The 23,145-nt window shown below is 39.7% G+C and overlaps 1 protein-coding gene across 1 annotated transcript in view; it reads right to left on the bottom strand.

The window, feature by feature from the left end:
* The window catches only part of WNT3 (Wnt family member 3), a 430,028-nt gene that overhangs the window by 53,278 nt on the left and 353,605 nt on the right, over positions 1 to 23,145 (bottom strand). Inside the window, exon 2 of the mRNA XM_044055230.1 lies at positions 16,368 to 16,609. Coding sequence (XP_043911165.1) covers positions 16,368 to 16,609 — 242 coding nt within the window. The remainder of the gene's footprint in view (positions 1 to 16,367; positions 16,610 to 23,145) is intronic.

Raw genomic sequence — 23,145 nt, 5'->3', positions numbered from 1 at the left:
AGAACAGCTGCCATAAGCAGTATTTGAAATAAATATGGTAACTTCCCTTACCTCAGAACACCTGCCTCTGGTAGTGACTGATATACATATGGAAACTCCACTATACCTCAGAATGCCTGTCCTTAGCAGTGTTAGAGCAACATATGGTAATACTCCTTAACTTAGATTACCTGTCCTCAGATGTGTCAGAATTGCATATGGTGACTTGGTGGGTAAAAAAAACACATCTCATGCTTAGGGCCTACTACTTGGAATCACATTCATAATGAAATCAAAGAACTCACTACTATAAAAGAATTAACAAAAAAAAAACACTACAAAAGCACCTCATCAATGAAAGCAAATGTAATTGCTTTAGGGATAACAGTTGATAATTCACATAACTCTGACTCTGTTCATATACTATTCTCAAAAACTCTGTATGTATGTGTGTGTGTGTTTGTGTGTGTTTGTATATATATATATATATATATATATATATATATATATATATATATATATATTATATATATATATATATATATATATATATATATATATATATATATATATATTTTTTTTTTTATATATAGACTCACACACACTCACATATTCATAATGTTTATATATACCATATATAAATATTTCTAATACAAGTGTTTTGTAATGTAATTGTTTAGTTCAATGGAATTGTTTGACTCATGACTCGTATGCAATGGTGGTATTTACTTTATGACAATTTCTTTTGTTAATACATAATTGTCTGTACGGCCACTTGTCTATTCTTTCTGTATGTTATCTACTCCATGAGGCTGAGCCATGGCTGCAAAGGGTCAGTTTGACTATGTCACCTATTAATAAACTCCAACTTACTTCAGAACACCTGTTCTCAGCATTATCAGAAGTATATAAGGTAAAGTACAGTTGTGTAAGACCTACCTACCTATAACAATAGATGTTCGAATTCCTCACTGCCTCAGTGGCATTTTGGGTTATTTGTTAAGGTAACCCACTACATGATTTGATGTGGTGGAGGTACCAGAGTTAGAATCCATCAAGTCAGGGGAGAAAACACCAGTCAGAATAATAAACTGACACTACTGGATAATCACAATAAGCACTTAAAGATTCTAGTAATAAGTTTGCCTCACTCAACTAAACTCTGACAAACTGTGCTTTTACCAACTACAAACACCAAAGCAGCCAATGTGCTAAATCAGTGTTAAAAATCAGCTCCATGCAACTTAGCTATGTAAACTCACATAAAATAACATTTAATAGCAATTTAAACTATATTTTCTTATCAGAGAGAGTAAAATCTCCACAGTACATTCAGATAACTTAATTCACTGTACAATCATCATCCAATGTTAAAAAATACACAGAGTAGACTCATACATACAGTAAATAATGTATGTTGTTGTGTCTTTCGTCTTTTCCCGGTTAGGGGTCGCCACAGTGGAACTCCAGTCCGCTAATGATTGGCAGTAGATTTTTACGTGCCGAGTTGCCAGCCCTGATGTACAACCTTCAACAAAGGTACACCCATTCACGCATGTCTCCACACAGAAGACGCTCTAGCTGAGAATCGAACAGGACGTCTTACTGTGAGGCGACAACGCTACTGCAGCACCACAGTAAATAATGTATGAATGCTAAAAAAAATCCAGGTTCTGAAATATTTTCCTGTCAAAAGATGACAATAAAGCAGAGTAACACCAGTAAAGACAGGCACTATTAATTCACAGTTCTGACTGCACAAGATAGTCCCTAGTGTCTAACAGCACACATACACACTACACTTCTTTGAGTGTGTCTAACAGCACACATACACATATACTTCCAGGAGCGTATCTAACAGCACACATACACACTACACTTCTGGCAGCATGTCTAACAGCACACATACACACTACACTTCTGGGAGCATGTCTAACAGCACACATACACACTACACTTCTGGGAGCGTGTCTAACAGCACACATACACACTACACTTCTCTGAGTGTGTCTAACAGCACACATACACACTACACTTCCAGGAGCGTGTCTAACAACACACATACACACTACACTTATCTGAGTGTGTCTAACAGCACACATACACACTACACTTCCAAGAGCGTGTCTAACAGCACACACACTACACTTCTGGGAGCATGTCTAACAGCACACATACACACTACACTTCTTGGAGCATGTCTAACAGCACACATACACACTACACTTCCGGGAGCGTGTCAACAGCACACATGCACACTACACTTCTGGGAGCGTGTCTAACAGCACACATACACACTACACTTCTGGGAGTAATACTGTAAGCTTCCTCAGAAACAGTAGAACCAAGCATTTGCCAAAAACATAAGCCAAATAAACACTGCTGCAAGCAGAAATTCCCATAGGAATTATTGTAAAGTCAGACATAAATAAAATATTAAAATAAATATATATATTTTAAATAAACAAAAAAAGAAAGAGAATGCTAAATTTACTAATAAAATGAGAGGAAAGGAGTTTACCAAATGGAGTTTATATGACCATTAAGATGGAAAAATCAGTACTAGATCCTGTGAAGAAAAAGCAGACTTTCTTCTTTGGATAGAAGAAAAAGACTGATCACTCACTTCTTGTGTCTGCTGAAGGCTTCCCTCTTAAGATATGCTGAGTCAATCAGCTGTCACAGGAACAGAGAGGGAGGGGAGTCTCAGCGTTTGCACTGGGTTACCTTGGCAGGTAACCCGAAATGCTACTGAGGTAGTAGAAATGATGAACATCCCTTTTAACTCAGAGTGGCCATCTTCGGCAGTGTCTGTGGTAAAACTTCTCCCCTCAGGACACCTGTTCCCTGCAGCATTCATTGCTATGCTGAATCACTTACAAATGAGATACTAATAAAGAATGCTACTTATTAAGATGACTCCATTATTGTTGGGATAGTCTTGTTGTGTCATGCAGTATAAATATCATGCGAGTCTGCACAGCTCTGGTAATACAGTCCATCAGCACTGCAGAGGGGTGTACAGATGAGTGGCAGCTGTCATGCTATAATTCAGTAATATGACAGGGCTCTCTATTGAAATGTCATCACTTGAAATGCTGAGTGCTGATAAAGAGGAAAAAAAGACCAAACATTCAGGAGAAGGGTGAACAATAAACATTGCTCTTCTCCTAAAAACTTCTTTTTTGCAGGGGGATAACCCACCCCCAACTGATATATACCAACTCCAAGATTTCCATACCTTGGAGAAAAGGGAATATTCCGAGAAACTGTAACCTTGGACTTAGTATACATAAGTCCAGATATTCGGCCATTTGGTCTCAGCATTACAGGGCTCACTAAAGCGGGTCCCTACATTTCTAATGGTTACCATAGGATAATGTTTGCCCCACCACCTTCTCATCTGAGCTGCTCTGTGGGCCTCTCTCTTTTATGCATATATACTTTAAACAGTAACCAGTGACGACTGTATCACCTGTATGCAAATGTTTCTTTGTGGTCCTTGTGCTAAGTGAACTGCTGTCTTTATGGATAATGCAAAGATTTGGTTGGGGGTATTTGTATGCCCCTATTGATAAAATTCTGTGCTGTAGAAACAGGTGGTCACTTTTGATGCTTTCAGCTGGCCAGTGATATAGTGTCTCTGTGTCAAATGCAGTAATTTCCCCAATGCAAGATACAAACATTCTTATTCCTTGTGTAAGGGGCTTGAATCTCACCCATTTTCAAAATCATTTTTATTTTGTTTTAAATGTTAAAAAGTAGTGTGGTGCTGTTTAGTGTATTGCATGTAAACCTAGAAGCCCGTGATTAAATCCTACACCCTCAGTTTGCAGTCATGTAGTACTGAATAAATCTGCTCTAGGATCACAGGACACACTTACAGCTAGCTTTTATCACAGCATGGTGTTTTTACAAAAGCAGCTTCTCCCCATAAAGTTATTGAGGTTGTTATAGGGTATGCAGCATAATTCTGAAAAAATGATCTGATGGTCTAATGAGTCAAGCCAGACACCAAAGGCAAATATGTTTATATTGATAACATTTTGATCTTGATGCTGGTCAGAATCTGATATTAATGTGAGTGATTGTACACTCACACACCCACCCACCCACATGTACATGCATGTACCCACACATACCTTTTACTGTTTAGCCTTATCAGTGCAGTACTTTTTATGCCATGCCCGAAATGACCACTTATTTTTGCAAGGCTCTCAGAATGTCAAAATAAACAAATGAAATTAAAACATGAAAAAGGCTGAGTAACTTTTCTTAACAGTTCATTTGCATTTCTTATTTTGTGATGATGCATGATAATATATGCTATAAATATAGTGATTTGTATGTGCCTTACACAATGTTAGTTATCTTTGTCTTGGCTAATGTTTGCACTCAGCTTTCAAACTCTGAATAGTTATGTCCTACTGAGTATGTTCCATAATAAGTGTGGGTTGGTGCAGTACCTCTCTCCCTGTTTGCTTTTGACGTTATGCATTAGTTTGTATTACTGGTGGTCTAGGGCTATACAGTTCAATAGATGTCCAGCTTAGTATGGACCAATCACAATATTAGCTGTATGTGCCTTACACCCAAGGGTGTTGCCAGAATTTTTTCAGTTGTATACCAGAAAGTAGCCATCCCACCCCCAAGTGTAGTCTGTCTCCTGTGTCTCTCCCATGGCACTGAATGTTTCTAGACAGCATAACCTTTTCCAACATTGCAAAACAATGCTGAAATGACAGGCTTGATCAAAACACCCATTTAATCACTCATGCAAAAAATGTTTTGATATAAATACATAACTTGATAAAAGAAAACTAATTTAAATATGTCATTGATTTTTAAATGTATTTTCCAGCCATTTCATTACACAAAATAAAGAAATTATTTTAAAATGATGTACAGGAGTGATAGGGCATACACCTTGCTACACTCTTGCTTGTGCAATGCTATTTGACCTACACAATACTTTAAGACACATATTATTTTCTACTGATTGTGCCCAGTACTAACTACTCCTGTAAAATGTTACTCATGAGTCTGAATATTTGGGAAACTTTTCTCCCAAGGTCTCCACTGAAAATGGCCTTTGTTCAGCAGGGCTAATCCGATTAACAAAATGCAACGAAAAAAATAAATGTGTACCGTTGTCTTCCCTATAGCACAAATGCAATGTTGTATGCACATTGTTACACAGAAACATTAGCACTTTTAGCATTACTGTTACATAAGTCTTCTTTCTTTTGACTAGGAATTTTAACTGTTTGTTGTTAACCATGTTTTACTTGAAAAAAGATTTCCTAGCTGTTCTATAGGACCATTCTAGTCATGACATCCAGATGTGAGTATAAAATATTTTTATCTGTCTGTCTTTCTACTATCTATCAGTCTATACCTTATAGTAGGGTTACCATATCTGGTTGTATGTAGGGTTGAAGAGCAAAAAAAAAAAAAGGTCTTTAGTGCTCCATGTTTGGCGATTTTTGATTGGCTCATATACCGGTATACGAGCCAATCAAAACCTCGCACAGCAGACCCTCTTCTGTTCAATGCAGAACATCAAGCAGTTCCGCATTGAAAAGAGCTCAACTTTTTGATTGGCTCATATACTGGTATACAAGCCAATCAAAAACGCGCACAGCAGACCCTCTTCTGTTCAATGCGGAACTTCAAGCAGTTCCATATTGAACAGAGCTCCATTTTTTGATTGGCTCGTATACCGGTATATGAGCCAATCAAAAAAAAAAAAAAAACAAAGTGGAGGAAAGACTCCCGAAATAGGGATTTCTGTTTTTTGAAAATTCTGTGATTTGTCTGGGTTTAAAAACCCAGACAAATCGCAGAATTTTCAAAAACGGCCCGGACAAAAGCCCAAAAAAGAGGACGTGTCCAGGGAAACCCAGACGTATGGTAACCCTACCTTATAGACCACTAGGCCACTGGCCTCTTTTCAGGGGAGACCCGAGGTGTTATTCATACTGATTAGGGGGAAATTTGCCAAGGGCATTAGGATCAAAATCTCTCTGACTTTTCAGTTAGTGTGGCAAGATCTTTTATAATCTCCTGAACTACCACCAGGTGATACCATGCCAAGATGTGCTACATAATCACATCAGCAGTAAAGCACCTGTTGACATGCGAGTCTGTTTTATGACTGACACTAAATTTCCACAAAGTACACTGTCTTTTCTTTGTATCAGCTTTAATCATAGGGTGTGCAAAGTTGGTTGCCACTCATCTGCATCTATCTATCTATCTGTCTATCTATCTATCTATCTATCTATCTATCTATCTATCTATCTATCTATCTACCTGTCTATATATATATGGGTCTAGGACTGATGCTTGAATGGCCGTTTCACCGAATCCTAAATGGCCGAGCATACTTCTGTGAAAATGCTTTTCACCGAAGAAGCATTTTCACAGAAGTATGCCTGTAGGTAGAGGGAGTTGTGGGGGAATGACTGTTGTGGAGATCGTACTACGGTGCGGATAAGGGAATTTTTTCCTTTTCCCCACTGTAGTGCTATCTCAGAGTGAGAATATTAAAGTAGGGGGGTGGGGGGCTTGCCCCCCTGCATAAATGCTTTTTTATTGCTTTTTTTTCTTTTTTTGTTTTAACGCACTTTAGCGAAAGTGCTTTTTCGGTAAAAGCACTTTTGTTAAAGTGTATCTGGTGAAGTTGGATTCGGACTGTTGGAAGTTTTGTTCAACAGTTTTTATATATATATATATATATATATATATATATATATATATATAGGACTGTTGAACAAAACTTCCAACAGTCCGAATATATATATATATATATATATATATATATATATATATATATATATACGTGTGTGTGTGTGTGTGTGTGTGTGTGTGTGTGTGTGTGTGTATGTGTGTGTGTGTCTTTGTGCTTGTGTGTGTGTGTGTGTGTGTGTGTGTGTGTGTGTGTGTGTGTGTGTGTGTGTGTGTGTATGTGTGTGTGTGTGTGTGTGTGTGTGTGTATGTGTGTGTGTGTGGGTGTGGGTGTGTATGCCTATGAGTATAACACAGCACATCTAATCAAGCTGTTTTTTTCCATCCCCTGTCTGGTCAAGACTAGTAGAGTGAATGAATAAACTTGAAAAGTGTTTTTTTTTTTTTTTATGTTGGGGCAAAGGCTTCCCTACTTCTATGCAGAGGGTTTTGTACTGTACATTACATTAACGAGTGAAACTAATGACAAGATTGCAAGACCTCAGGATAAGTTACAGATTGCAAGTCTAATTTCCTGATGCTGATTGACTAGAGCTCTCAGAAAACAACAGCAAAAGAAAAAATGAATCCCATGTATGTATGTATTTATGATGCATATGAGTATATATGCATGTGTGCTGGAGAGTGTGTCTTAACATTACTACAAGTTTTAGTTGTGTTCTCTGTGAAGTTGAACACTTAATGTGATAATATACATACTAAAATCAATCATTTTAAACTATTCAAAGTCAAAACAATGAATACATCAAGTGGTAACTTAAAACTTGGTACTTTGAGAGTAAAGCTACTTTTAGTGCTACTTTTTGGATGATGAAAGCGAAAATAATCGTTTATAATAGCATCAGTTTACTGTTTGTGCTTGGATTTGAACCTGGTTAACACAGTGTATACTCATATAGGCAGTATTCATTTAGTCCTACCCAGACGAGGCAAGCAAGTGAGAATATGATGGCAAATGGCTTAAAATGAAATTTTACTTCTTGGTTCAGTATTGTGAAAAGGAATGTGGAAGGAAATACAGTGCCCGAGATGAGGTGTAATAATTTATAGGACTGGGAGGATTGTCTTGTGTAGGAATAAGCAAGGCCTCTCTGACAATGAAAGTCTTTAAAAGTTTGCACTAAGGATCCTTTGGGTAAAAATTCTACGAAGCTGAAGCAGAATATTTGTGTTCCCATCAGAGGTGAAGCTCTGACAGTGCTTGCTGACAAGAACTGCTCTGCACTGTGAGATCTCCTAAGCAGGCTCTGTTACCTGCTGGGTTGCTGAATCTGCCTTTGTCCCATCTGTGTCACACTGTATTAATGACACAAAAAAGAGAGTGCCTACACACCATCATACCCACTGTGTAGAGCTGGCATTCTCTGACAAATCGTAGCAACGGATGGCTTTCTGTAGGCTCCACTCAGCCTCCAGTCTGGTGGGCTCAGCTGGGAAATCCCTATTAATACTCCTTTAAATCACAACGGCTAAAGGGCGTGTGAATGGTGCAACTGTTTGAAATAATTGCTTCTTCGAGATGGTATTGCCTGGCCTGCCTCACAGTAGGGGAAGAAGCTTAGCTCCCCCTTTTTTCAGTATAGGCTTATTTTGCTCTTTTTTTCCTACTGTTTTAAATCTCTTGAGCCCATAACAGGACGACATTGATTCTATAAACTCCTGTTTGGATGCAAATGGATACTGTGGAATTTTAAGATGACTGGTGCTCCTGCTTTTGGGTCACCTTTGCTCTTTTGTTGCTGCTGCTAGTGGGAGGGGAGGGGGTTGGGGGAATGTTTGACATGAAGTTAGCCTATGAGGGCAAATAGTCATCAAGAGTGAACATTTCAAGGAAAAATGGTGATGCAGGAATAAACCTTTACTAGAGCCGATGTTAAACTGTTTTGGAACAGCTTTCAATTCCATGATCTCATCGTAAGTAAAGTCTATTCTATGAATTATTGAACATTTATAAAATAAAAAAGTCAATAAAAACCTTGTGATTTAACAAAATCCTACCAGTGCCCAGGACACACATCCAGGAGTGCTGTATAATAGGGTCGTCTGAGCAGACTGAGGCCTTGAGTCAAATAACCTTCCCTTGCATACTCTGTGACTCTGAGCACACTGCTTTACCTTTGAATTGCTGCCAAGCTGTATCTTTTACAAGGACATTTTGATGCCTGCCATTGTCCACTTACTGAAGCTATAAATTTCACTCACCCTGATTGTTTCAAGGTTCTGGTAAAAGTCTTAAAACAAGATATGTTATGTCATATTAGTTCAAAGGTAGCTGTTTATGATAAAGAACATTCTCTTCCTATTAAAGGGGTGTATCTATCAGTTTAGCAGAGACAGTCACCTGACAAATGAATGTTAAGTTTTGTACAGCGGGTTAAGCAGAACATAGCCTTATACACTCAATGAGCATTTTGAGTTTTATTTTATAGTCCTTGGTTTGATTCTGGCAAGCTCCACTTCTGTATCATGTGACTATGAGTTTCTTAAACAGATAATGCTCCTGTGCTGTCCTCAAAAGTCAGGGAACTTGTACCTGAGAGACCGAAATTGTTGACAAAATAAAGAAAGTATTGTATTGTTGGTGAATTTCAGTACCTTTCCATTATTTAATATGTAGCAGGAATGCCGGCTTTATGATACCCATGAGGCCTTTTTTGTCCTCTTCTGCTTCATTATTTCTGACTACATAAGCATCTTGTCCATTTCAGAGTTTACTAGCCTCTCTGGCTGACCCTAGCCTATTTCTATTCTAAGGCTGGGGCTAGCTCAGAACCTAAAGGTCGTGCTGTTGACTGCTTCCACCAGAGGACTTTTCTTCATTATGACCCACCCTTTGGTATCCCACTCTTCCCTGTGTTCACCTGTTATATCTGAGGATTACTCTCTCAATGGATCATGCTTCCCTGCAAGAGAACTCCTTGACAAATGCCTCCACCTCCTGAGATGGGCACACCCATCCCTCCCTAGTTGCACCTCAGACACCTAATTTGCTAATTAAATTCAGGTTGCCTGGGTCGTAGTTACGGCTTTATCCCCTATGTCACGATGCTGGTCTGAGACCTATGAGGCATTTGAGAATTTTACAACAGACAAGCAGAAAGACATGAGTTTTGAAGACTTATGGTTCCTTAATTTGTATTCTTCATTTGCATTGGAACTTTGTTACATATAAAATCCATTTGCAAAAGCAATGGGTGGTTTACTGATTTGGTCATACAGTGTGGAGATAGCTGATGTGGGATTCAAACCCATCTGTTTTAAATGCATCGTGCTCATTCACATATTCTTCTTTTAATCTTTTCTTGTCTATACTGTTAGCACTATTTCATGTTATTGTTTATATCTAACTTTTCAGGAAGGTTAAAACGTGTTCATCTGTATATTCTATCTGTAGTTTGCATTTGATGCCCATTTTACTTTCAAAGAGTTTTCCAACGTAGAGATGGCATCTCTGGTTACAGGAAGGGCTAGAGATTAACTTAATAGTTGTTATGAAACTTCAGTGCTTGGTCAAGGCACTTTATTTTGCTTTTTCTTTATGGCATGTGATTTTACTTTTATCTTTAAATTGCTCTTAGCAGTGCCCTGTGTAGTTATTCTGCAAGTATTCAGAAATAGCCATCAAGTATCTGAGTTTATTTTGTTTTCCAGTGTTGAGAATTAGGAATGGATATATATATAAAATTCAAAGGTTTTGGCTCATACATATGCTTTAAATAATACAAAGCATTAGACCAAAAACCAGATAAATTCCCTCCAAATCCAGTATTCTCTCCATTGGCATTTAAAGTAATAGCACAAGGTATTCTGTATATATATATATATATATATATATATATATATATATATATATATATATATATATATATATATATTTTTTTTTTTTTGTCAAGTTCTTTGAACATCTGATGAAACAGTGTCTCAACTGTGAAAGTGCTTATGTGGTAATTTTAATAAAAGTTTTTTATACCGCCTCATTGCTTGATTCACTTTTATGTTTTTTTGGACACATTCCTTGGTTTTAAGTGAATCATTTATCCTTAGTGCCACAATTATTGTTGGTTGACTCCAAATAGAAAGCAATACTCCAGAAACTACATCAGTAATCCAGAACAACTTAATGATTTTTATTAAAACAAAAAAGTTAACTGCTTTCGTTCACAAGTAGTTTTTCAGAACTAATTTACAAGAATGTAATTTTTAAAATGCAAACACAAACCTAATACGTAAAAAAAATTAAAACATTCATGTGCTTCTAAAAAAATACAGAATTCTATTCTACTAGGACTTGTTTGTCTAAAAAACACAGCTTAGGAAAGTATGTCATAAAAAACACTTAAGATGGTATAAAATAATAAATAACTAAATAAATAAATAAACAAGTTTACATTTTTTTAAATTAGGTTTATGTTTGTATTTTTAAAATTATTGCTCCTTTTAAAAGGACGCTATACAAATAATAATAATTGATTGAATTTCATGGAATTTTATTGGTAGTTTTGAACTTCTGTCAGTAATGACAGCATATTTAAATTTGTGTCTTTGTGAACTTTAAATTAGTTTCGAAGAAGATCTTGTGGTCAACGAAAGCGCTTAACTTTTTTGTTTTAAGAAAAATCATTAAGTTGTTCTGGATTACTGTTGTAGTTTCTGGAATAGTTCTTTCCATTTAAATGTGAAGATTTTGTTTATCAGGATATGCACTGACTTCTCTTCATAGGGCTTCTGAGCTGATAAATGTTAGGCCATATAGTCCAATCTTGCTGTGCTCATCAAACCTTCCTTTGCGGCAGAAACAAATCCCAGGTATCATTTTCATAATAAAACACATAGCATACCTTTATAATGAATGGGATACTTTAAACCTAAGGTGAAATGTCAATGATCAAATATCAATTCTGCTAGTGCACAATGCCAAGAACAGCAGTTGTCTGTATTCCCCCTTTCTTCTATATTATCATTGCTATAAATTTTCCCTCTACTAGTAGCTAGCTGTGCCTACATTCTGTTCCATGATTGCAAATAATTTTTTGAACACAATTCTCTCCAGGTTCTTGGACTCAGGCTAACCAAGCTCCCCTACCCTACCCCAATTCTCACCCACCCCCACTTTCCCTGCACTTATACTTCAATAACCAATCCCTCAAGCCATTTCAACCAATCACAGCTCACTACCACCTCCACCTCTCTCAACACTCAGTGTTACAAACAGCACTTACTTCCTTACAATGCCTAACTACAAAACATCAGCCAAATCAATACAAAATGCTCCCATCCAACCACAGCTGCAGTATAGCAAACAATTATATATACACACTGCTACTCTAATAATTCTAACAATAGCTGCACATATCTCCTCTTACCAAACCAGCCTAGATGAACCTATCCCAGCCAATTGTACATCTACCCACAACCCACAAAAACTTAAACCTAGCCACTTCATTATTTCCTCCTCTATCCTCTCCTCCACAGCTTCTCATTATGCTCACTACTCCCTACTCCCTCACTCCAACATCCTTAATGCTCCATTAAATATGACAGGAACATAATTAAATTCCTAAACACCTTAGTAAGTCTAGTATTCCGACTGACACTTAGTGGGGAAATTCACCCAGACCCTGGCTAAACACTAATCCAACAGCAAAGCCTCTAAATAAGTTCGACCAAACACTACCAACAACAATCCCCCACAGAAACATTTTACTATTAAACATAAATATGAGAAGCATCACTAGCAAAGTCCATGAGCTGCATGCCAAGCTGTCTCTATACTCGCCTGATATTGTATTAATCACCGAAACATGTCTCAGATTTTGCCCCCTGGTTATAATATAACATGTAAAAACAGAACAAGCAAAACAGGTGGTGGCATAGCCTTACTATTTAAAAATCTCCTTTTTCTAGTAGCCTTAGATGTATTAACTCCCTCCTTTTTCCATGCTGAAGTGTGACTTGCCAAGCTTAGCATTAAAAGAAAAAAGTATATAAACATAATTGGAACCTATATCCCACCCACAGACAACATCCAGACCTTAGAAAACATTTTGAACTGGACCACTAGTTCACTATCCTAGGAAACAATAATCATGGGTGATTTTAATATTGATTGGTCAAACTGCAATTCCCTAAACCCCACTAATCACATCAACCTCTATGGCTACATTCAACTCATTGAAACCCTACTAGGATAGACAAGACATCCAATAAATACTCCATTTTTGACTGGGTCTTAACAAATAAGCCAGCCCACTCTTCTCACTCTTGGCTGACTGTCTGACAGCCTCAGTGACCATCTCCCAACCTATCTACTTAGAAAATGAATTAACCCAACTAAACAAACTATCTACCAAGAAATAAGGAACAAAAAACACCTGGATGCCAGTGACTTCATAAACATCCTCAAACACTGTAGCCGGTCACCACTGAAACTGCTTCTCCTAGATGATGAAGTAGAATATACTTTAATACTACTTTCCTCTCTGTCTTAAACACACAGGCTCTTCCTAAAAATATAAGAGTCAAATCTAACTTTGCCCCATGGCTAAACAAGGAAACTAGGTCATTGCTAAAAACACAAGACAAAGCCTGGGAACAGTGGTACAAAACTAAATCCCCTACTGCAAATCAAACCTACCGTGAACTACGAAACAAAGCAAAAAAACAAATTAAACAGGACAAAATAAATTATTACTCTGACATACAAACTAAGCAACGAAATAACCCACAAAAATATTGGTCAGCAATAAATGACATACTCCTACCTGGTAAAGCTGGCACACCACCTCCCACTCCTAATAATGATTCAGACAATTTAGCTACTAAATTCAACAAATACTTCACAGAAACTATTTTAGCCATTTCTAATAATCAACACCCACTCCTACTCCAGCTACTTCTAGTCTGAGAAAAATCAACTTCACCTTCCATCTCCAACCCACCTCAACTGATCCTAGAATAAGATTTCTTAAGAAATTAAAGTCCACTACATTAGCTGCAGACAACTTACCAGCAGAGTTTTTAAGGCTAGCTGCTGAAGGAACACCAACTCCCTACCATTTGGAAAACCTCCCACATTTTTCCACTCCATAAAGGAGGTAATTCAATTGATATGTCTAACTACTGATCAACTGCAATCATATCCCCTCTGTCTAAGATACTGAGGAGAATTGTTTATAAGCAAATCATGGACTACCTGAAATACAAACAAGCTACTAACAATACACAGCACAGTTTCCATCCATACTATAGTACTACCACTGCATTAATGTCATTTACTAACACTATTAACCTTCACAGAAACAATAGCAGATCAGTATCTTCGATCTTTCTAGACTTATCAAAAGCCTTCAATATGGTCTCACACAGAGCTTATTAATGCTCTCGCCGAGTTGAATTTCTCTCAACCTACTCTTGCCTGGTTCCAGAACTAACTAACTGGGTTCCAGCAAGTAGTACATTGGAAAAAAGATTTTTCACCCCTTCTTCTTGTGACCCTAGGAGTTCCCCAAGGCATTATATTAGGTCCCCTACTCTTCTTTATATTTACAAACAACCTTCATACCTCTGCCCCCCAAGCGTCAGTCATTCAATGTGCAGATGATTCTACAGTGATCCACGCTGCTACCACCCTACAAGAACTACAAACACTATCACAAAACTCCTTCTTTAAAATAGAAACCTGGCTAAACAAACTCCCATCTAATCTAAACCCCAAGAAAACCAAGCTCATGCTATTCTACCTCATTAAAGCTACCAACACCCCCCCCCCCACATTCAGCATTGTATCAGTAAACAACACCACTATCTCACCCTCACCACACATCAAACTACTGGGAGTAGAAATTGACAGCAACATGAGATTTGACATAAATATATACCAAACCATAACAAAGTACGCAAAAACTTGGCACACTTTATAGGAACATGCAATATTTTACAGAAAACACAAAAACTACTATTGCGCAATCCCATCTGATCTCAACTCTACTCTATGCATCACCCATATTAACTAACTTAAAAAAAAATGGACATAGCAAAACTAGACTCCTGTTATAATAAAATTGCCAAGTATGCAACAAACTCACTCCATAGGTCTCACCACTATTCAGCACTCAAACAACTTAACTAATTAGAGCTCTCCCAACTCTTACTTTTTAACCAACTTACCATGGCCCAGGAAATCTTCTACCAACCCAACAAAATACCATCTCTGCAAGACCTACTACAGCCATACTCCAGTGCTAGAACTCTATGCTCTAGCAAGAAACCTCTTATAAAAATTACCTCAGCAAACAATATGGCTGGTGAACACCTATACTCAAACTACATTGCCACAAGCTGGAATATACTACCTTCTAACATAACATCTATCTCAGCCTTAACTCAGTTTTAAAAACAAATGCTGAAAACTTACTTATCCAACAAGTGGCTATGCCCATGTACTGTTCTCCGTTAAACTGTCTCTCTCAGCTAAAGCAACATCTTCTAAGCTGTCACTTGGTAAAGCTTCTATTAATTAAATATGCGATGAAATGTGCTTGATGAAACCTATCTACATGTACGTTTAACTTATTTACTATAGTGAATATTTAATGTTTGTATGGAAACTGTGAACTATGTATGGTCACAAATTTGTAACTAAATGCTACTTAATAATGTTTTTAAACTGTACTATCTTGTATGTTTTTTGTTCTCATAGCCTTCTCAACCTATATGTATTATGTGGAGCTTTTCTCCCCAGGCCTCTGCTGAAAAAAAACATTTCTCCAGTCGGACCTTCCCAGTAGACAAATGTAAAGTAAAATAAATAAATTTGCCAGTCAGAATTCTGCACAGTCTTAGGGTTTCTCAGCAGACCAAAATCTGAATTACTTAAGAAATGCAATTTGTAATTAACATGTTTTAGAACCTGCCGGCACTTTTATGTACATGTGTGTGTGTGTGTGTGTGTGTGTGTGTGTGTGTGTGTGTGTGTGTGTGTGTGTGTGTGTGTGTGTGTGTGTGTGTGTGTGTGTGTGTGTGTGTGTGTGTGTGTGTGTATGTGTGCATGTGTATAAATACGCTGGAGGCTTTATGATGCATGATATGAAATATGGAGTGAAAGACATTTGGAGGAAGAGCAGGAGGAGGAAAGACAGATAAGCAGGCAAAAGCAAGAAGGACAAGACCTGAAGGTATGAATCTGCTGATGAGTATAAGTCGTACAAGGCACATAATGGAATCTCAAGCCAGAACAAAAGGAAATGAAAGAAGGTTGTGGCTTTGAAGGTTTGAAGGCAATAAGCAGTGCCAAGTTCACTAAAAAACATAAAATATGTTTTACATAGTAATTTCCTCAAATGGAAGAGAAGGGAAGGTCTTGCAGTTAAGTGGGCACCAAACAACCGTGTACAGAATCTTGCTATAGCCAAAAAAAGGCAGTATTTAGCACACATTTCCATTCAAGAAAAGATGGAACACCTTGTATGTAAACTTACAAAAGCACTAAAAAAAAAACAATTATAGGTCATCTAACTGGTAAAAAAGAAAGGAATACATTGGTTACAATACCATAGATTATAATCACATTGCTATTGCCACTTTTCTTATAAAGATAACTTCTATAATTTTCTTAAAAAAAAAAAGAAAAAGATTTCTACCTTTGTCAAGGACAGGCCCAAAGATTGCCAGGCTGTCATCAATGGTTGTACAATTCCATCTCCTGCCTCTAAACTGGTGTTGGCATTCCTGGATCCCTAGTTTGACCCCTTCAGCCACACTAGGCATAATTTCAATGTAATTCCGACAAAACCGGAGCTGCTTTGGTACCAGACCTGGAATGGAGCCACAAAGGATTGGCTGTGATCCTAGTGATGTGTACTGCTGTCCCAGAGCCAGGGACCTAAATGGGTAAAACAAATTTAACAGATACATGAAAAATAATAACATATTCCATATCAAATACTGCAAGCTTATGATTCTCACATTATGAAACAATGTATCATTTTATGTATGAAATAACATATTGTTCAGAATTCTGAATTAAATGCTGCTTTTCCATCTTTCTGATGATCTGAACTTCTTTCAAAGCAGCAACTGTTAAGTTTTTAGAAAAACAACCTATAGCCAAATGATGGAGTCTTTCAGTGATGTGCCAGAAGGAGCAAACAAAACTGAAGCTGAAGGTGGGAGTGGGTGAAGGGAAGATGGACAGTATTTAAAGGGACTGTTCCAGAAGGAAATAAACAAGCTGTGGTTTAGTTTAAGAGTTTTTAACAAGCAACAGTCTGCTATCTAAGTTAGATTCTTGCATCTTCCATTTTATGTAATACCCAAAGCACACGTAACCAGATCCAGGATCAATGAATCTAATGACTATTATGTGGTTAACAAGGATTTTGTAAATAAATACCCCGGGCAGGTTGTCAGAAGATGTTTAAAACAGGTCAGCAATGTTTTATAAAATGGCTAAGAAGGATGTTAAAACTCAGAAAAAATGTCTAGACATGAGAAGCGGAAGGGGAGTTCAGGAAAGAGGAAGGAATGAATATTTTTTAAATAAGACAAAGAATGGAAAAAAGACTACAATACTGGGTAAAATGTAACACGAGCGGGGACATCTTATGGGTATTTCACCAGTTACATCACTGACAAAGAAAAGAAAAGGAAGACTATTAAGTTAATGGCACGAGGCCAATTAAACTAGAAGAGGAAGATCCACATCCATTTTGTTTTGTAGTTTTATTACTTCACAAATAATTCTATTTTATATAATATCAAGAGAGTGAAATACTCTGCATCTGCATAGCAACAAAGTGACTATTTACTATACTATACTTTAGTATTATCCTTAAAGGATACAGCAGCATAGGTAATGGAGGTTGCACATGACGAGTAAGTGTGCCAGCCCCTGTGTTTTTTTTTTCATTTGCTGCCAGGGTAAGGTCTATAGGTATAAATGCCTTGTTTCAGAAATAACTTGGAAATACTTCATTTGCAAACATTCTTTTCTTTTCCTCACTTTTTAATACAGTGTGATGCACTAAAATACTTTATTTACTAGTATGGCAAGACATTCCCTGGGATTCATGAAGCTTGCACCAGGTGCAGGCGTAGTGTCGGCATTCTAACACCAAAGATGGCCACCGAGCGATTCAGGTACGAGCCGTTCTGACGTGCACTACCTGCGCACGCTACGCCTGCACAATTCCTGAGCCTTGTATGCTAATTACCCCATTTGCAGCAGTGTAGCATGCAAATGAAGGTATGTAGTGATTCAGAAAGTGGTGCAGGTGTAGTGTAAGCATGCAGAAATGTAACCCATAAAAAACGGTTTACATTTTTGCAAACATAAAATCGGAGCCATGACAGCTGACCAAACACATGTATTATATTGTTAATATATGCCAATGGCTAAATATATAACCATTGGCATAAAAAAATGTACAAAATATAAAATTAATATTTAATATATATAGTCATACTATCGCGACGTGGAAGTGCAGGGCAGCGGTGCGCAATGGGGATCGCAAGGCATATATAAAAATATAGAATAAAACCACAATGAAACACATATCATGATTTCCCCATAATAGTCAATGGCAGGCATGCTACACCATACTCATGGCGCAAGGGTTGCTAGGGGCAGTGACAGTGTTATGTGCAGTAGCTAGGAATTAGTAGGCAATGCCATGCAAATGAGAGGAGTAATAGTGAATCGCAGATTCCCTGCTCGTGTAAGGATGCACCTCACAGTGTAGTGTTATAACACCGAGGTGAGCCCTTGAGATAAAGATAACATCAAGAGAGGGGTGTGTCGCCATTGCTGTAAGCACATTGGAGCATTGCTAAACCGGTCTGTCCCTAGCTAGGCAAAGCTGCAGGATAGGGGTGTATCGAATTGCCCATAGCTATGCTTAGCTGAGAGTACACAAGGTAACCGAGTATGTATGTGAACGGAGATGAAAACGCGCGTAAACCTGGTAAACGGGTATGCGCAGTGTGCACTGCAGCTGAAACAGGAAGTATATAGGAAAGAAATAAGGAAATGCTGCAGCAGTGAAATTGGAGTACAAACTACTAATTAACACCTAGGAGCCTACAGTGGGCCATTGACAACAGCTAAAAAGGCTGTAAGCAGCTACCTGCAGAACAGGGAAGGGGAGGGGCTGTACTGCAAAGAAAACAGCAAAGTGTCAAAGCAGAACAAAGGCGATATGCACTATATCAGCTACAAGGCACATTTTGCCATGACTGGGTAGGGAAAGTACAAAACAAGAAAGACGGCAGGTGGATGCATGCCTGATAATGGGAGGGGATCCAGGTCTAAAAGTGAATTAAAGGGCAACAGATTAATCAAGGCAGGCAAGCAGATCTCCACAGTAAAGGCCCCACACATGCAGTACTCATTGCAAAACCCATAATTAAGACACACAGCAGCTGGAATAGCTCATACACACCCACCTACATCAGCAGCATCCATAGCACAATACTATAAAGTGTGAAAGCACCTCACACACATTTGTGTATTCCCATACAGTCTGCACCAGTGGTGTATACATACGGGGAACTTTTATTATGTACATGTTAGGGGCTGCCATAGCTTTGATCCACCAGCATGTGTTGGAGACTGAAGGTGGTGTGGAGGATGATGCACATGACCACCACAGGCACCAGAGGAGGAGGAGAGTGTTCAGACCCAGGGTAACCTACCAGGGGTAAATGATCTGGAGATAGTAGAGTGTTACAGAGTGGACAGGGACACTCTACAGCAACTTGTGGAGCTGTGACAGCCACGCCTCAGAGCCAGAACAAACAGAGGGGAACCCATCCTAGTGGATACGAAGGTATGTGTAAGCCTGAGAATACTAGCTACAGGTACCTTTCAAAGACCAACTGGGGATATTATGGGTATCTCACAGGCATCAGCATCCAGGGTACTACACCAGTTACTTGATGCCATGTTACTACATGCCACTGAGCACATATACATCCCCCGAATGCAGGAGGAGTTGGCCAGCAATATGCGTCTCTTCCACCATGTGGCAGAATACCCAGAGGTACTGGGTGCAATAGACTGCACGCACATACACATCAAGTCACCACCCGGTGAGCAGGGTAGGTGCTACATAAACTGCAAGGGATACCCCTCCATCATCTGCCAGGTCGTGTGCAATGCCCAGGGCATTATCATGGATGTGTGTGCTGGCAGTCCTGGAAGCTATCACGACTCCCACATCTGGCATGCCTCACAGCTGTATCAGTTATTTGCCAGGGGGAACATCCCAAATGGCCACCTGGTGGGGGGATGCTGGCTATGCACTGGAACCGTGGATGATGACTCCCATCAGAAATGCACACACACACACACATGCAGGAATGCCATAATGAGGCACACGCACAAACTAGAATCATCAGAGAGCGTGTGTTTGGGATGCTGAAATCGTGGTTTTGTTGCTTGGACATATCTGGTGGAGCCTTGCAGTACTCTCCAGGCACATGTGCCCACATCTTCATAGTGTGTCCCATGCTACACAATATGGTCCTGCAGAAACAGCTGCAGCAGGGACAGAATGGTGAAGGCCCTCACAGCCCACCACCATTGCCAAGGGCCCCACAGGCACAGAGGTACTCAGACCATGAATGGCCTGAGCCAGCCCCAGTAGGCAGACGGAGGCATGCCCAGTATGCCCATGCCTTGGCAAAGAGGGAACATGTAGCACACGCACTGACAGTGTAGGTAGCTAGGGACTGACACCCTTCTCCACCTGCACACACAGTAAAGATGGATGCATATGCAGATACTGTATGTATAGATTCATAGGTAGGTACTTGGCCAACTACCAGAGGCCATTCATAAGGCCAGCCAAAATGTGTCAGCTTTTGCCACCCCATTGATTCATTAACTGTCCCTCTGTGGAGCAGAGCCAATGGTGGGATCCCTGGGGTGCATCTACTGTTCCCCATCCACCCTTCAAGGTTTCTCTTGCAGAGTATTAGTGAGGGGCTCTGTATAATGTAGTTAGGGATATTGTTCCAAAGTATGGGGACTGTGACAGGAAGCTGTCCCTCCAGCATCCTCCAGTTATTGTTGTGGCAAGGCCAGCTCATTATTGTGAGTGGCTCACTGTGACATGGATTCCCATAGGTGGAGCATATCCATCAAGCCTGAGTTTGACATGGCTGTGTTGGCCAGCGGAGATCATCTCTGGGTAAACGAGATGCCACTGAGTAAAGCAGGAGTTTATTCAGTCTGGCTGCATAGGCCATATGTTGGAGGCCAGTATTCCCTTTGGTGAGGTACATTCATGGATCCCCCAGCTGTTGGACGTGTCCTCTGAGGTACATCCCACATGGGTTATTATACCCTATGATGGGAATAATGAGTGATGAGTAAAGGGGTACTATAACCCCAGTATGTCTTGATGGGAATCCCGTAGTAATCAGATGGCCTACATAGAAGGATGTCCTAACTACTGTGGCGGTATGATTTTCAAAGGAGGAGATCACTATCTACCTTAGTCCCCAGATACCCCATTACCTCGTCTGTATTAAAGTGGATGCCGCTCATTTGTTAATATGTGGGTGCCAATTCCACAATGGAATGACCATGCAGTTAGTGGCACTTGGCTGGAGACCATGTCGTTGGCACCCTGTGACGTTCTCTGTGAGGCCCCTTGAGGGATGTCCATGTCAGCTGGACTATCAATCATGGCTCCCAGGTTTGCAGTCATTACCAAACATGGTCTGCCGTAGTCCACCTGTGTTTGCCTGTACATCTGAAATGTATATGCCAAACAGTAGGGCTCCCAGGACTGAGACCTGTGGAACACCAGTTGTGACTGTTCAAGAGTTGGACCTGGAGACTGCTAGTCGTACCATGTGGGTTCTGTGTGTAAGCCTGTTGGCAACCCAACCTGTGATGTATGGGTGAATGTACAGGCTGGTGTGTTTATCAATAATACCTGAGTGGGGCATGGTGTCAAAAGCCTTGGTGAGGTCCAGGTAGTATGTGTGAACCACCTCCCCCATCATCTAACATCTTGGTGACTGTATGTAAGACATCAAACAGGTTCAGTAGGCATGAATTGCACTCAGCCAAGCTGACCTGGGTTGGGTCACGTGTTCGAAGGTTACCAATGTCATTGTTAATGAGTACCATGAGGATGCGAACCATACCATTGCAGACCAGGCTAGTCAGGCTTATGCGGTGGTAGTTGCCATGGCCAGTTGTGATTTCACCTTGATGGAGTGGAATAACCATTGCCACGTGCCATTGTATGGGCATGTAGCCTGTGGAGAGGTTCAGATAGGAATGCTTAATTAGGTGGGAGGCAGGTTGTCTTGTACAGTTTGCAAGATGCAGTCTGGGTCAACATCTGCCTCCATTGACACTGTGTTCTGCTGTTAGAGAGGGCCATTTCCACCTGTGTGTCTCTGATGGTTGGGATACTGTACCTTTCGGGTAGTGTTGTGGGCTCTTTAGGGGGTGAAGTATGCACCAAATGTATCTGCAAGGATGTTGGTGATATCAGTAGGGTCAGCATATTTTGTGCTATATTTCACCAGCACAGTGCAAATCTGTGTGTCACCACATAGATCCTTGACATAGCCAAAGAAGGCTTTGTGGTTATCTTTCGAATCCTTGTGTATTCTCCTGCTGATGTTAGCCTTGGATGATGTCATGAGGGACCTCATGAGGGATCTATGTATCATACTAATAGTGGTCAAAGATGTCTGCCCTTCATGGAATTTGCTGTGTGTCTGGAACACTGTCCTACTTCTGTAGTATAGCCTGTTTATTGCAGAAGTCCACCAGACTGGTGTCCTTGTCTAGGAGGAGTGAGTCTTGGTTTACCAGTGATGGCACGATCCATACATCCATGTAGGTGCTTATAGACTGCATTTGTAAATCTGTCTGTATCTTGAGCAGTGTTTCCCCTTAGCGTGGGGGCTGCGAAACCCCCCACCCCTGTCACTAGTAGTGTAAATTTAGCTGTACGAAAGGTATACACTGTGGTATCCATGGGTGGGGGAGATGTTAGGGTGTGGAAACAGTGAATAGCTCATGGTCAGATCTAACCAGTGACCAGTTAACCTCCACTGTGGTGCACCTGTCGCCCATGTTGGTGATGACCACATCTAGTAGTTTCCACCCCATGTTAGGGAGGTTACCACCTGATACAGGGCATATGAGGTGATACATTCCAGGAAGCGCTGGTCCTGGAAGTGAGTACCGGAGTACGTTTCCCCAGTTAATGGTATGGTACCAATGCCAGGGTGTGCATTAGGACTGTCATATTCTCCACTGTCTCCAGGTATGTGGAGTGGAGGTCCTGGGTCATGGAGGGTGATCCATAGCAGGCCACAGTCCACATTGCAGTTGTGGCTGATAGTAGCTGTACATGGATGATCACAGAGGTATCATGCTGCCCCGCT

Source organism: Protopterus annectens, chromosome 13.part0 (genome assembly GCF_019279795.1).
Source record: "Protopterus annectens isolate FY-2018-M chromosome 13.part0, PAN1.0, whole genome shotgun sequence".
Lineage (NCBI taxonomy): Eukaryota > Metazoa > Chordata > Ceratodontiformes > Protopteridae > Protopterus > Protopterus annectens.
The sequence above is the reverse complement of the archived record's forward strand: the minus strand, read 5'-3'. Positions and strand labels throughout refer to the sequence as shown.